Here is a 16,937-nt window from a genome sequence, read left to right as displayed (position 1 = left end):
CTGCTTGGGATACGCACACCCCGTACCGCACCCGCACTTATCCCAACACACCCAACAGTCGCGACATGGCCTATCCACCACTCTCCAGACTACAACCCCCAGCACGCTCTGCGCGCCTTCCTACGGCTGCGCCGCACTGTGAACAACGCCGCGCTGCCTGCCGGGACTTGTAGTCTTCCCGCAGCCTACCAGCGCCTACCCCGCCGGAACGCCTCCCCCTCCCAGAGCGCCCCGCGCTGGGGCCGGAAGCTGCGCGGCTCGCCGTGCGCACGCGCACTGCCGCCCGCAGCCAGCGCCGGGCAGGCAGGGAGGGAGAGAGGGAGCGGCGCTCCGCGCGCCTCGGGCTCCTCAGCAGCCAGCGCCGGGCCGGGCCGGGCCGCGCCGGCCGCAGGTAGGAGGGGAAGGGACGGGACGGGAAGGGAAAGGACGGGACGGGACGGGACGGGGCTGCTGGAGCGGAGCCGGGAGCCGAGCGGGGCCGGCCCGGTGCTGAGGGAGCCCCCGGCGTGCGCGCGTGCAGCGGGCGGGCGGGGCGGGGCGGGGCGGGCCCGGCGGGAGGCCCCGCGCCTGGAGCACGGCCACAGCCACCGGGCCCGGCACGGCCCCGCCCCGCCCCGGGCTCCCGGCCGCGATCGTGCCTGGCCCGGCATCCCCGGCACCCCCCGTCCGTCAGGGGGACGGGGCTGGGAGGGGGGCCGCGGCCGGCCGCGTGGGGCAGGGGGCTGCCGCGCGTCTCCTCAGCCTGGTGTCTTTATTTGTTATTTGTCTTCCGTTCGTGCCCGGCGGGAGCTCGCCCCCATTCATACTCCTGGAGCGCGGCTCCCTCGTAGCGGGATGCATGGGGTGGCGGTTTTGTGCTTTGCCTCTTGAGGGCGTTTAGTGAAAGCTGAAACTCCAGGCTGGAAGTGCGCGGCGTGAGCTGTGACAACGCCGGGCTGCCGCTTTCGCAGAATTCCCAAATGGAATTCTGCATTTAGTCGTTTCCTCATCTATTTTTATTCAACTTTCTATTTCTCTAGATATTTTTTTTTTGTTCCCTGACATATATTCTGCTCTACCTGCTTAACGTTAATGACAGATGTAACAAGTTGAGATGCGTTTGTGGGCTATCCAGAGATGGATTGCGACTTTACACCCAGCAGCTAGCTGTTTGAAATCCCTTTTGTATATACTGGAACGGTATGGCAATTAATAGTTTGAATCAGACGAGGCTTTGGTATGTCCGTCCTTGTTTTTATTATGTTGCACTCTCTGGCACGTTAATGCATTGCGCTGACATATGAGTGAGCTAGTTCAAAGCAACTTTGTTTCTACTCGAACTGCAGTTGCACCTTTAATTGTGCTTGGGATGTGCCCAAAGGCACAGGGAAGATGAACAGTAGCTTGAGGCATGGTAATGTAAGATGATGTGGGAGGTAGAGGTTCTCGCAGTGGGGTCCCTTGCCAGAATTTTTCAAACAGTTGTAGTAATGCTTCAGCTCCAAGAGAATATCACTGTTACTGAGACTGTAACTTCCCCCTGAGGTTTCTAAACAGTGCCTTTGTCACATCCCATCTCTAACTCCAGCTCTGTACCAGGACGTTTCCCTTTGCTATCAGTGTGCCACCCATTGGTTTTTCCTGATGCATTCCCAGTGTTAAAGTGTTCAGACCTGGCTTGCCTTGGTGGTCCTGTCTGCGCACTGGTCTCAGTGCTGCTCACTGCGTAAGTCACAGGCCTTCCAGTTTAGAAAGGGAAAGGCAGCCATAGCTCATTTCAACAGCACTGAGAAAAGACACTATTACAACAAAAAGCATTCAACTTTTCAGATATTGTAAAAGTTCCTGAAATGCTCTTTATAGACGCTAAAGTGTAAATGTTTATTTAACTGGATTGTTTGACAGCTTTATTACAACTTCAATGTTTCCGTACAGTGCTACAGCGCTTCTTTCTTTTCCTTTTTTTTTTTTCTTTTTTCTTCTGTTGAATAAGTTGAAGTGAACAGAATGGTATGTTTTATTTTAGCCTGTTTGTATATAGCAGGCTTGCTTTGATGTCTTTGTTTCTTTCTTCTCGAGATTGTGGATTTTTCTCAGATGTTTTTCATGTCTTGGAGGGGCAAATGGGCCTAACTCATGTCCTTAAGAACACAAAAGGAAACCGTCTTTAAAGGCAACTGTAAAGGTTGAAAAAATTGTGGAAAGAAGTGTGAGATTAATGGAGCCAAAACAGTGCCCTCCAGAAAAATGAAAATCAAATTTATGTGAAAAAGCATAACATATAACAGTTAACCATGATTCACATCACCTATTTTGTATTTGATTGGTTCTAATTTAAATTAGAAACAGGAGCGGAAATGAAACAGCAGCAGTAACTAGCTAAATTTAGTCGATTTGTTTAAATATTTCAGAAGGCCAAAGAGAGTAAGTGTGCACAGCAGTCTAATAGGCTAGGAGCGAGTCAAGAAAAATAAAAGACAATAAAGGAATTACTCATTTGAGAAAACATTATGAGAGGTTAAAATATTTGAACAGGAGGTTCTGGAATGATGTCATAGACAAACAACAAGTTAGAAAGACCAGGCCACCTCTTCTTTCAGAGAACAAGAACTAAAGATGAACTGATAGGAAAATTATTCAGCTTCATGCAAAGACACTAAACATAACTCCTTGTTTAAATAATACAAGAATAATAGAGAAAGAAATCCCCGTATAAACTTCAGAGATAAGTGGCAATGATCTGATAGCAAATCATTTTTTTTCTGCTCTCAAAAAAAAAAATAAAATGTGTCCATAGTCTATTACAACTTTTGAAGTCAAGTGAGTAATAGATTAAATTGGTCTGTTTTATATCCAGACATGAGCGTGGGATTTTCATGATACAAAATGCAACAGCAAGACATAAGTCTCACAGGAATACTGGTGCTTTTGAATTGTTTTGAAGATCATAGGGGAACTCTGTAAAAACAGCAAAAAGGAGTGTAAAGTACTTCGTGAAAACGTCTAGTACATAGAAAAGCTGCAGAGCAATAGGACTGGAAATCATATTATGCCACCTCATGAATGTCTCAAACTGTATTAAATGTGTGAATTCAGTAATTTATTATGAAGAAAGAAAAAGTAGGGGTCGTCTAGGCAGGTGATGGACAGTGAATTTCCTTTCACCAGAAATTTTGTGTTCAAAAATTATGTTAGTAGCAGGTGTAGGAAGAAGTGGTAGGAAGTAGTGGTGAATCAGACGTAACTTTTCTATTTATCCATTCATGCTGTAAAGGGGTAAATGGAGTTTGGAACCAGAATAAATCTTGTATTGGGATGAAGTTAATATTTTCTTGAAACATTATTAATGCTCAGTGTCACGAGGAGACAGAACCTAAAAGCATTAGAACTGAAAGAAACAGGACTGTGTTCCTGGGTGTGTACCGAGAGTTACACACTGAGTTGTAAGCGTATCTCGTAAGATTTTACTTAGCTAGTCACCAACTGCTGAAACTATCTTTATGGTCTAGAATAGTTATTCTTTCTTTTCCTGATTTTATTTGGTAGTTTGGGCGGCTCGCCAGGCTCAGCAGGAGAATTCATATGTTCTGTGAGAATCTAACCAGTTTGACAAGCGAGGATTTATTTTATTTTACAATCTGGGTTTGATGTTGAGATGATAAGAGTTGCTGGCTTTGGAATTAAATATCCTGTGGCTAAACATCCTGAATGTATTTATCTCCAAAGAAGGCACTGTAAGCCTACTAAATCCAGTGTTGAGGTTACACCTGACACAAAATGCACCTGTCGGTGTATGAAGATGTCACTTTGGTGAACAAACCACTTTTTGGTTGTAAAAAAAAAACCCACAAAGTACCTGTAAGAAATACCAGATAATAATTTTGTCATTATCATTAAACTGTTATTATTTTTTTTAAAGTAATATGATGCAGGATGAAGTTGCCTCTTAAAAGATGTAGGACTCCTTTGTAGCTAACACATACACGGTAGCCTGTTTAACTGTCTGTATGTTCTCAATTTATTATTATTTTTGTATTAAATGATTGGAAGGGAGATTTGCGTTCATTGGCTTTAGGAGCAGTCGGTAGGAGGGATGCCAGGTGCCAACGCTGGGAGGCAGAGCCAGCATCCTCAAGCTTTAAACTTCTTGGGCGTTTTGGCTTGGTGTGGCTGATACATCTGTATTATGCAACTCTTTCAGTTGCTGATGTCCAGAGCTCGTACACATTCTGCAGAATGTTGGCTTACTGTTATTTTGTGCAGTTACAATTGCCATTGGTGTCCAATTACCCGGAAGAGCTTTGGGCACATCTCATACCTTTCATAATGCTGAGTCACAGCAACCAATAAATTTGTCGGAGGCAAATTTGTCATCAGGGGATACAAGAGAGAGGTTTTGTTTCAGTGCCTGCGGTCATTCACAACCCCCAAAAAAAGTTGCTTGAAACTACAAATCAAACTTAGTTTATTTTTTAACCTAATTTGTTTAAGATTGTATGGGATTTCTTATTTTCATGATACGGAGTGCTGAGAGGTTCACGCTTGTTGTCTTGCAAAGAATGTTTAGGACACGTTAAAAATTTTATGATGACTTTTTTCCAGCAGACAACAACTGTCAAATTACGTAGATACCTATTGGACTATTATTTTTCAAATGCCCTAGGTTTTAGAGAAAATACAGAAAATACGTTGTGGGTCAGCTCGTTCTGTAAAGTGTGGTGAGGAGGTGCTGTAATCTTAATGAAAATAAAAATGAATCTATGCTTTAAAAGAAAAGCGTTGCATTTTAATTTATTAATAGGAGTAATCACTTTTGTTGTTTCATGTACGTGGTCATGTTAGCATAAAGTTATTTTTTTTTAATGTTAGCGTGATCCTATGTGGTTGAAAAGTTTAATTCCCCATCACTAGCTGCTTTGTTTTATGGCTTGTGGGAACTTTTTGGTTGATTGTTCGCTCTGGGTTTATAGAAATCAGCATTCATTTAAACAGATTTGTGTGCACTGCAATGGCTTTGAATGCAGCAGAAAAAACCTGTGTTTGTTATTCAAATCAGATAGGCCCTTTTAATAAAATTGTAGGTGTTTTCCTTTTAAGTTCCCCTGACTTTAAGAGTGAGTGTTTTTTGGCCCTCTTGTTCAAATTAAAAGGTTTCCAAAGCTTTGGAAGCTGTATCTGTTGCTTCATTAAATCAAAATGGACCTTTAAAAAACGGGACTAAAACCACATCAGAAATAACTTGGTGATAGTGAATCTGCAGTGTAGTACTAGGTATACTGTGTCCATCTATCTTTTATTGTTTTTTCTTGTTTAGTAAAACTGTTTTCTAATAAACCTCAGAAATGCCTTACTATTTAATCTCTCCAGTGTTGCTTACTTAAAAAGCAAAACCACATAACAAAAAAGCCACAACAAAAACGTAATCATTAAACTTCTTAAGATTGGCTGAAGTGACCAGTTCTGTGGGTGTCTCTGCACTTAAAAAGTAGTCCAGGCTGGTGCGCCAGATCTCTTCTGAGACAACACCAAGTGCCAAGTAATTCTGTTAGTTCTTTTGCTGCAACCGTGAGTATGCTTCCTTGATTTTTTTTTTTTTTGTTTCTTTCTGTGTGTTTTTCAGTGTGATAAAAGAATAGGGGTTGGCGAACTGATGTTCGCCTACCTTTGGGGACATCTAAAAAAATAAATAAAATAAATCTTCAACCCCATCTATGCTTTTGTGAGTGTGGAAGATCTTTCTGAAGGCTACCTGGGAACATGCTAAATTGACCCTTCAGGTTTAGTTGTTTCACAAAAACACCTTTGTATTTTTGTTTTTATTGCATTACATTTTCATTTTGTTTCTGCCTTTTTTTTTTTTTTCCCTTCTCGTGCAAGATGAGAAATCCTTGAAATGTGTCATCCCTACAAACTTGACATCAGGTCTTCTCCATATCGTTCTTACAGTGTAGCCTATTTTCTATCTCCGTTTGCTTTTCAGCATGTCTGTTATATTAGCGTAACAGTCAATATCGAGCTTTTTAATTAGTCTGTAATTTGATGTTTCACATTGTGCAAAATTGTGCCTCTTCTCAAGCTTTGTTATAATTGACTTAAGGTTGACCTTATTTTGGGCAAGTAGCAGCCAAACTTGCTAAGTGGCCAAAGAACAGCGAGAACATGCTGTGTTTATTGTAGATGAAGTGGATCAATACCTGGTTTACTATCGTACAGATTTATAAAGCTGCTAAGACAGAAGTGATTGTGAATTAACTGGTGATGGATGATCTTAAAGGTCATTTCCAATCTAAATGATTCTCTGCTTCTATGGAAGCAAATTAATGGGTACATAATAAAGCAGATTTGAAAGAAATGGAGACGGGCGGGAATTCCGTGATGAAATCCCCTCACTACTTCCATGTTTTGACAACAGCTTCCTAAGACTCTGAACCCTGGTTCAAGGCTTTATGTTCTATCCAAATTCAACCATGAATGTTACGTTGCATTTGAAACTCCTGTAATTTTTTGACCTCTTGGCTGTCAGAAGGTGGCTCCTGCTTGTTCCTCTGTGAATCTGCTATCGGAGTGTGCGTCCCTGCCGTGCTACATACGCTGAGGCCTGTCCTTCCTTCTAGTGAGTAGGGCTTGTCTGCTGCTGCAGCTTTCCCAAGCCACAGAACATTCATTTCACATGATCATTTTGTTTCCTAGTTAGTGCTAGTGTTTGAACTATCAGCATCAACAGTTACTTTGCAGCTCTTTACAAATACTCTAACTGTTCTTTTATAGTCCTTGTGAGACATATTTTGCAATTTCGCTTTATAGCTGGAGAAAGTTAAGCTAAGGTTCTAGAAATTGGCTGTGTTGTGCTTGAAGAATAGTTTCTTGAAGCTTAGTTAAATATACTTTCCTCTAGTTGTCCTGAGCTTACAGCAGTCAGAGACCTTTGGAAATTAGAAATCAATGCCTTGTCCCTTATGTTTCTACTGATGGGCATTCCATAGACTCCAAGAATTTAACAAAAGAAGCAGATACAGCCTCACCACAACGTCAGGTTTTCAAGCAACAGGAGGTGGCAGTGAAGAGAGATGTCAGTCTACTGCTACTCTGTATGTTCTTTTTTCCTCAGATAACACTGTCAGCAATGCAGAGACTTGGTGGATGTTGTTTCATCTCTCTAGCATGATGTCAAATGTAGGATGCTGCATAAAAGTTTTTCCAGGGAAATAGCATTAATCCCTAGGTAGTATTTGTATCATTATACACCATATATTATTCATGGTTTTACTATGAAGACTGCGCCTGTCTTTATATGTCTGTGTACTAGGAAGTTTTCTGTCACTTGCAAGAAAGCTGACAGCTTATTTCCTAAATATTTAAATAATTTTCTTAGTATCCTGAACCTGTTGCCTTCAAATTGGCAAAAAGCAAAATAGCAAGGCTTTCTAAAATAAACACTTTGCAGGTAAAAAAATACACCTGTGGTCAAAATGTTGGATTTGTCGGCTGAGGAGAGTAACGAATAGTCAGGTGCTGCATTCAGGGTGGTTGCTTTTTTTTTTTTTTTAAAAAAAATGGATATGTTCCCAGTCTCTCATTAAGAGCATCAGAAGGTGATACATCCTGTAATCAGAAGTCAGTGAATTGCTAGGACACCTGTACAGGCTATGCTATAGGTGTTTGCCATGATACTAGGAAGCACAGTTGTGAGGAAACTTCACTTCTCCAGGGTGCAGAGAGTCCTGTGGCAGAGCCATTGAGTAACCAAAAATCTCTGTTGGTTGGAATAGTCAAGGGTGATAGTCATGTGGCATTCCTGCGACAGTGATACCTGGTTTATGAAGACAAGTTCGTTTTTGTCCCTCTTTTAGATGATTGATACTTGATTTAAGAAGGCAGGGAGTTCCTTTTTGTCGCTGTATAGGTGATTGCTTGGGACAAGGCAGGTCATTGCAACACGTGACGACATTTCACAGTGCAAACCGAAGTTCTTTGACTTGACTAGCGAGGAGAAATGCAATACTTTTCCTTTCCCTGGAAATTTTTGCTCTGATCACCTCCGCTTTTGATATGGCCTTTGTCTTGATAAGCAAAAGAAACAGGGAACATCGTTTCCTTAGTGAATGCAGACACTAAGGAATAGATGGTGTTTTTTCATTTATTAAAAAATATTTTTTCATGGTAGCTAAACTGAGGAGGGGGTCATATGGGGTTGGGCTAGTGCTGCACAAAAAGTCAAAGAGTACATCATGAAAACTCCCCGGGTCACCAAAGATTTTTATCTATAGACAGGAGTATCCAGAAATGTGGAAAATACTATGCTATCTTTAGGAAAGAAGAGATTCGTAGAACATTTCCATGACAACCACCACAGACTTTCACCAGAGGGAGCATTAATTTTGATAGTTCAGAGAAGATCCAGGATTTACTATGAAGAACTCGCCATGGGTGAATTTAAAGTGACCATTGGAAGATTTTTAGTTAAGCTGCAACAAAGCTGCTGGAGACAGGTGAGAAGTATTCCCCTCTCTGGTTTAGTCTGGGGGAAAGGCTACATCCTGAAAAATGGAAAAAGATCTTTACAGAAAGTAATTCTTGGGTGACTGTAATGACCAACGTACATGTAAGATTGTTTTATTTTCACTCCTAAAGAAAAAAAAGCGTGCTCACATGGAATAGGTCTAAAGATGCTGGCAGTAGATGTGGGAACCAACAGAAGAACTATGTTACTTCAGACTGAGATTTAGGAGCTATTGAGGGTATTATAGAGCCCTTTAGGAAATAACTTTGGATTGAATAACTGTACAAATTAGGCAGAGATATAAAATGGTTGTATGGCCACGCGTTGGGACTTTGTTGATATGCTGCTGGTTAGGGACTACTATGAAATAATTTCTGAATTCATTACTACTTGAATTTGAGAACTTCCAAATATTGGAAAAAAAACTGTCTTCCTAGTTATTTGGTGAGAATTTGTAGGAAGATTTTACTCCAATGTAATACGCAATATGCTTGTGAAAGGATTTTAAGTGTACTGATCGCTCAGAAAATAAAGGGGGTTAGTCAGCAAAGGCTTGTTTTGTCTTGGGAGTAAGAAATAAGCTTAGCCAAAATTTACAGCTAAAGCTTGTAGAGGATGTCATGTTTCTGAAGTTCTAAACATAAAAGAGAACGGGGAAAATGTGAAGCCTTTAGGTAGAGCAGTTGAGGTAAAGTCAGAATTCAGATAATAAAGTAATAAAAGCCATGCCTGTATTTTCAATAAAGATGATAAATAACACAACAGGACAAGGCTGACAGAGCTAAATGGAAGTTATTTCCTCAAAGCCAGAAACAAATTTGAAAGGAACTGATATATTAAGGTGTGTGATAGACATAAACGAGGTAAAAAAAACATGTATGAGGAAGAAGAGTATGATAAGGAAACTTGTTGATGATGAAGCTGGATTACGTCACTGGTATTTAGAAACATCAGAGCATCATATGGAAGGACTGCATAACAGTAATGAGGTGAAATTAGTAATAAGAAATGAAGAATTTCTATAAACTGTGAGCTTTTATGGACTGAAAGTGAAAATGTGGAATGATTACAGGACTATCAAAGTCCTGAAATCCCCAACGAAGGCAAATCTAATCTTGTGAGTTTAAGATGTTTCAGATAAAAGCACGGAATGATTAGTAATGTCCCAGGAGACTGGAGATGTTATCTGGGCTATTGTGTGTGCCTGTGTTCATGTTCAAGGGCAGATTGACTAGGGTGGCTACAAAGCCTTTTTTTTTTTTTTTTTTTTTTCTTGTTAGATGTGTCCTTTTAGCTTGTGTTTTCCAACTGGTAATTTAGTTCATTTTCTCGACTGTAAAATATATAAAGTATTGGCCTGTATATTAACAGTTAAAACAGCAAGAACTCAGGGCTCCCTCTGTTTACTGTGCAGGTAGTGGCCATTTGAAAAACCTAAAAACAGGAAACGTTATTGCCAAGCATATTGAAAGAAATGTGAGAACTTTAAACTTAGACACCTAAACACATGAAGAATATAGTCACTTAGGAAGAATGCAGCTGTTAAGAATGATGTAGGGAACTTCTGGAGTTCTGAGATTGTGATTTTGTAGGATTTTCAGTTAAAAAGAAGCTATTTTAGGAAGAGTCCTTACAGCAGAATTAGGCTGCTGAATTACCTATGTGATTGGGCTTTCATGTTGCATTCAGTGCTATCTGTGACTGGCCGGTCTTGAATGCAGTAGTGTTGTGTTTATTAGCAGTGTTCAAATGTTGCCTAGCGGAACACAGCTTGAAGGGATACCTGGCATCTCTTCTGAATATCAGGATTTTTATACATGATTGTCAGGTATCAGTGACTTTAAAAAGAGGCTCTAATAAGAAATGCATTTGGCTAGCCGCTGTTTTTAATCTCTTAAAACTCTTTGTGCTAACAGAAAGGAGGTTAGAGTAGACTCTGGTATACATCTGATATATTTTAAAAAAGGTAACCAAAGCTACTGAGAATTTTTGTACACCTGTGTTGCTTCATTTTAAAATAAAGTGCACAACAGATCGTTTGTCACCTGGTGATTCTGTGCTTATGGAATTTGAAGTGGGTAGAGTATCTAATACAATACACTAGGACATTTGAAAGAGACCTTTAAAAGTCCTGAAGAGCCACTTTATATGTAGGATAGTTTCCTAAATTGCGTGTTACAGAGCTTCAAATATTTGCAACATACTGTGCATTCTGTACCTGCAGGAAGATTCATGGAAATATGGAGAGATTTTAGAATTCTATTCCTAATGTTGTTTGGATTTAAAGGGGAGATGGAAGAGAATCACAGAATGGCTCAGGCTAGAAGGGACCATAAAAATCATCTAGTTCCAACCCCGCTGCTGTAGGCAGGGACCCCATCCACTAGATCAGGTTGCTCAGGGCAACCTGGCCTTAAATACCTCCAAGGATGGGGCATCGACAACCTCTCTGGGCATCCTGTTCCAATGTCTCACCACCCTCTGAGTGAAGAATTTCCTCCTAAACTCTAGTCTAAATCTCTCCTCTTTTAGTTTAAAACCATTCCCCTTTGTCCTGCCATTATCCTTGTCTTTTTTATAAGTCCCCTTTAAGTCCTGAAAAACTGTAATAAGATCACCCCAGAGTCTTCTCTTGTTTAGGCTGAACAGCCCCAGAAGTAGTAGCAGAGTGGAGCATGGAGGGTAGAGACCTGACCCACAGCCCATTTGGTTTAAGGGTAGTCTTTCGATTCAGTTTTATAGCTATTGATTTATGCTAAGTAACTCCAAAGTGCATCGTTGTACATGTGAAAATTGTCAGGAGTTGATAGTAATTTTGATCTACTGAGTTACATAGGAATACTGGCAATTGGAAATAATAGACTCAAGAAAGGCTCTTCTGTATAAACAGTAACAGGATTGCAGTCTGGGGTGAGGAAGAGGGGTAAGAATGGCACTTCTTTTTGCAGAAGCAAATCTTTTCAGTGGTTAAACCATCCTTGCCTGAAATGTGTCTGTCTCCGTTTAATTTTTTCTTGTAGGTCTTGTCTGGATTGAAGGAACATGAGATTGTGTTGAATTAATTTAAAATGTGAATTTGAAGTGCGGGAAGCCTCTACTGACTTCCAAAGTGAATTAAGCTAAGAAGGAGCTAAGATTACTTCACTTCTGAGTGAATCTCAGAAGAATCTCAGTTCCTTCTTAATAAAACGGTTCACTTATGTCTTGCAATCTCAAAGTGTAAAATAAAAGATTGGTGGTATGATGTGGAAAAACTGGCACACTGAAGTGTAAATTCTGTAAAGTCATTTTACACCTTCAAAGTTATTGGAAGTTAGGTGACAGGTTATAGGGAAGCAGCGGCTGGAAGTGCTTGGAGAGGTTCTACAGAGACAGACCATAAACGAATGTGTTGTTGAAGAGTAATCATTCTCTGACTGATTCTGTTTTTAATTGCAATTTAAAGGAATCATGACGACCTCAGGAAAAGAGAATTTCCGACTGAAGAGCTACAAGAACAAATCTTTGAATCCTGATGAGATGCGCCGCAGGCGGGAGGAAGAGGGTCTTCAGCTACGGAAGCAAAAAAGAGAGGAGCAGGTACTGTACTACAGTTGTGATAACCATAACCAGTCGTTAAACGTTTGCGTCTTGCACTGTCTACTTTTTTGCTTCTCTCAAAGCTGCTTTGCTTGATTGTTCTTGCCCTGTCAAGTTCATATGTGGTCAGTCTGAAATTGGTCACTTGCAGACTGTACTGCCTCTTCTTCAGGAAGTACAAAATGTGAGGGTGCTCATCATCCACTCAAGTGTAAGATTGACCAGAGCAGCTTGGAAATAACGGTGATTTCTGGAAAGCTGTCTGACCTTGCGCTGGAGGTAGTTGAGGAATCCTTTTTTTTTTTTTTCCACTTTTATTTTCTGCTAGCTGAGTTGTGGTGGCTCTAATCTTCATTTAAACAGCGGTAAGGTGAAATGAAAAAAAATTTTTATCCATGTTGAGTTAAAGATAGTGATGTGCTTAGGTTTGGAATGGTTGGTCAACTCTGTAATCTTTTCCATTCAACATCCTTTTCATAGTGTCAATACCAGGCACTTTCAAGGAAAGTCTCTAGTTCGGGAAGAATTCTGAGAGGGAATTGCAAGATTTCTTGTTGGAGGTTTTAATTAGGAACAGCAGGCAGTATTTTCAGACCACTGGTAGTACAGAATGTACTCGGTCTTATCTGTAAAGCTGATACTAAATTAGGAAAATGAAGAAGTCATTTTAGGAATCTCTTATCTGTGCTTCTGACCTCCCTTGTACCTGATTACCACAGGTTGGCTAAATAAAGTGTAGTAGTACTTTTATTCTCTTAAAGAAAATTGTAGGTCCTATCTGGACAGAGTGCAGTTGAAGTGGAGCTGCAAGCAGTCTTTTGTTACGTTCCTTTACCACTGCAACAGTTTCAATCCTAATGTGCAGGTACTTCTATTTTTATGTATTTGGCACATGGGAGTGTCAGTGGAGCTAACATTGCACCTGCTAGTTAGAGCTGTGGTTTAATTATGTGAGGGAACCTGCTTTACTCTTTGACTTGCTTGTTTTCGTTTGTACTCAGTTTTGTATTCCGATATTTTTAATATATTCTTTGCTTTATTGTTTTAGCATTGATTTTGCATTTTCAGCCTCTGTGGGGAGAATCTTTTGACCTTTTATTGAAGCTTGTTCAAAGTCCTTTTTTTTTTTTCATTTGGCTTTATATCCCACAAAAACAATCTCAAGCATCTGAATTTTTGCATAAACTGCCAACATGTAAAATTTGGCTTAGGTTTGTATATGAGCAGTGTTTGAAAAGCTTGGGTGGGCACATTGTCCATTAGCCTGGAAGGAACAGCACTTCACAAGGATGCCTATCACTGAACTGAGGCTGGTGTAAATGTACCAGCTTTGCATACTTTTTTTTTCTCCAGAGAAGACTGAGAGAAATAAGCAGCAGGTTGGTGTCAGGGCTCTGTCTTGACTTCCCTCTTTAGTGGTGCAAATCTGACATGGCTCAGTGCTGGAGTCTTGTTTCCTGAACGCAGAGGAGGAACCTGACAGGCCATGCAGCACTCCTCAATCCATCTTGTCATTTGTCATAATGTTTCTTCCAGTGAGACAGCTGAATTGAGAAGCCGTAGCCTCTCTTTCTCCTGACAACTCTGTCTACCTCCTTTATGTGATAGCAACCAAATTCTGTTCATCTCAATATCATATCTTTAGACTACTCTCAAATGATTATCGCCCAGAGTCTTCTCTTTTCCACAGTAACTCAATTATCCCAGTCTCAGTAGCTGTTCTACAGGTATTTGTTATACACAACAATTTTTCAGGTTTTTTAATATGAGCCTCCCCTGCTAAACTTGGGGTGGGCAAGAAAGTAATTGCCTGGAAGCTAGAGATAGCTGGACCGTGGAGAGTGGGCAGTGAGTGGGCTTCTTTTCAGGTGATACTGTATATAGTTTTTATTATGCATAATATGACATGTCATGTTTATGTTGGCCCTCAGTTCAGCACTGCTTTTATTAAATATTTTTTCTCTTTAGTTGTTCAAACGGCGAAATGTTGCAACAGCTGAGGAGGAAGCGGAGGAGGAAGTTATGTCAGATGGTGGCTTCCATGAGGCTCAAATGAACAACATGGAAATGACTTCTGTAAGTGTTGAGACAGGATTATTGTTCATTGAAACTAAACAGGTCTGTCATGCAGTGACTTGAGGGGAGCAGAATTGCACAAAATCGTGGAAAACTCAAAGAGCGTATGGACGGACAACTTGCAAACACCTGTATCAGTGAACTGACCTGAAACAGATTATGTTATGGGTAGAGCGAGTGGTTGCTTAGTGGATATGCCTTCAAGAAAATGAAATAGCACTGTTCCAATCAGGCTGATCACTTCTTGGTTTTGATGTTGACCATTATGGGTGATTTTATCAACTTCTGCCCAGAGCTGTGTATTTTTTTTAAATATGAAACTCGTAATGCTTGAAACGTGGAAATACAAATGAGTCAATGTGTTCTTGCAATCTGGAAAGTAAAAAGAGGCTGGCTGGAAATCTCCGTTAGCAAACATTCAAGTGGCAGAAATTTAAACCAGAATGTTGGAAACATAGCTAGACCTGTTTAGCTATCTGCAAGTGTCCTTGAACTCCTTTCAAAGCTGGAATTTCATCCTGCAGGAAAGCATTGTTTTAGTAGAAATTTATTTTTTTCTGCTTTTTTCATTTCTGTACTGCAGTCTTCTCCCTGTAAAGGAAAATGGTAAGGGATTCAGGCTGTAATAGGGAGGATAAAGAAAAATAGGATTCAGTGTGGACTGTAAAGTTTGATCTTTGATCCTCGTATTTGTTTTTGTGTTCAGAGTATGCTTTGATGGAAATCAGGCTGCTTTTGATTACTGCTGGTGGTTAGACCAGTTTTGAAAATTACTCAAGAGAAATGCCTATAATGTGGTAGATAACTAATAGAATATATTGTTTTATTCTTCAAGATAATCTTAATACATCAGATGAGTCCTACATACCATTTAATTATTTGTATGAAAATACAAACTAAATAGATAGTAAAAAGTAAGGAAAGCCAATCTTATACAGATTAGCATTTTAAATATAAATAATTTCAGGGTCGTAAGAGTTGGGGATGAAAAATGAAAGATCTAAAAGTACTGCATATTTTGTTCCCCTACTCTCTGTAAACTGTTTCATGTGACAAAAATCTAGATTTATTCTGTTTTATTACTGGGTTGTAAAAGTACAGACAAAGCTCAAGTGTTTTCATTACTGTCATCTATCTTCCTATGCACTAGGGGGTTGGATGTGATCTATAGAAGGATTTGAATCAGAAAGTGGAAGAACAACAACTTCCCTTTCATGGATTTGAATGGGTCAAATGAAATGATGTCAGATTCTAACTGGCATAAGAAAGGTCACTGATTTAGTTTAGCCATATTAGTGGAAACCATCAGTATTGTGAAAAACTTAATACTCTATTTGATTATGATGACAAGCATTCGTTTTGTCAATGTTTCTAAAATGACAGTTCCTGTACATTTTGGTGTAAGAGAATGGCTCATGATGTACATGTTGCAGATACCCAAACAATAGCATAATCAGTGTTCTTCTTGCGTAACAGTAATTGCTATTCTAATTTAAACTACTTTTTGTTAAAGCTGACAATTTTACAGTTATTCTAGAGAAAGGGAGATAAGAGAAAAGGGGAGAGAATACCTGTGAGAGATTGTGAGAAGATTTTTTGTGGCATAACTTGAGTAAAATCTGAATCTGGGCTTCCAGGAAGAAAGACTACTTGGAATTGTTTCTAGTTATAGTAGCTGCACATGTATGATGACTCATTTATTGTCCATACTGGTTCTTATCTAGGTATTTGCTCAATAAGTGAGAAACTTGTTACCATTTTAGCGAATATTCTAACCTTTCCTCCACTAATCCCCAATTTTCTTTTTCTCTTTGTTGCTTTCATTCTTTCCCCCACCTGAATTGTAGAGTGCTGTCATTACGGCTGATATGATTGAAATGATTTTCTCCAATAGTCCAGAACAGCAGCTTTCAGCCACTCAGAAATTCCGAAAACTTCTTTCTAAAGGTAAGGGCTGAAATTACTTGCAGAAAAATGTAAAACAGTCCACGGCATATATTTTGACTTTGATAGCAATTAAGATTGCTTCATACAGTAATGTCTGGATGAAGAATTTCATCCAAACAGTGTTGTTTTCCAAATGCTAACTAGATGTATTTAATAGTTGCTTTTGCTCTTGAAATCTTTAAAACTATTAAGTGATGCAGATGTGATCTCTGATCTGTAATGTAAGTTAAAGTGTTGTGGGCAGCGTCTCTATGGCTTGCATATGCTGCTTTCTAGAAGTTGAGCTCTGCATGTGTGTGGCAAAGTGACGTTGCAGATCTGCTGCTGTTAAGTTCATGTGCCTACATTACTGAATGAATTACTGTTTTGAATTGTGTTACCTTATTATTTCAAAATTCAAGCCAGAGAATTCCTTAGGTGATAGATATGAATCTATTGCCTTTTAATATAGGCAAGGCGGTGTTACAGAAAACTAACATTCAGGAAAGAACAGTCAACATGCTGTTTGATATTTTGATGCAGTAATTTGGGAAATCCCCAGCAAAGAAATGAATATATTTAACTTTGCATTTTATTTTAAATAGAACCAAATCCCCCAATAGACGAAGTCATAAGCACACCAGGAGTGGTGGCAAGGTTTGTGGAGTTCCTCAAACGGAAAGAAAACTGTACATTACAGGTATACGAATATATCTATCTTTCTGTATTATGAAGACATTTGGTGATGTAAATCAAGTAGAAAATGTCAGTACTTTGCTTAATGAGCTATACTTCTCTTGTTCTTCACAAGGATAACACAGCTATTTTATATTGAGGGTTTCTTCAAGACAAATTCCATTTCTAGGCCTCTGATAGG

The 16,937-nt window shown here is 39.8% G+C and overlaps 1 protein-coding gene across 2 annotated transcripts in view; it reads left to right on the top strand.

Moving 5' to 3' along the window:
* Window positions 1-273: 273 nt before the first annotated feature.
* KPNA1 (karyopherin subunit alpha 1) overlaps window positions 274-16,937 on the top strand; it is a 53,406-nt gene continuing 36,742 nt past the window's right edge. Inside the window, exons 1-5 of one of the 2 annotated variants that reach the window (XM_082774195.1) lie at window positions 274-391; window positions 11,925-12,058; window positions 14,027-14,134; window positions 15,982-16,081; window positions 16,666-16,760. In XM_082774195.1, the coding sequence (XP_082630321.1) occupies window positions 11,930-12,058; window positions 14,027-14,134; window positions 15,982-16,081; window positions 16,666-16,760 (432 nt within the window). In that variant the 5' untranslated portion in view covers window positions 274-391; window positions 11,925-11,929. Of the gene's footprint in view, window positions 392-8,318; window positions 8,469-11,924; window positions 12,059-14,026; window positions 14,135-15,981; window positions 16,082-16,665; window positions 16,761-16,937 lie in introns of those variants that run through there. The other variant, XM_082774196.1, reaches the window with a different exon arrangement.

This window comes from Aythya marila, assembly GCF_965140915.1.
Source record: "Aythya marila genome assembly, chromosome: 1".
Lineage (NCBI taxonomy): Eukaryota > Metazoa > Chordata > Aves > Anseriformes > Anatidae > Aythya > Aythya marila.
Note: the sequence above shows the minus strand (reverse complement) of the source record. Positions and strands in the feature narration are given on the sequence as shown.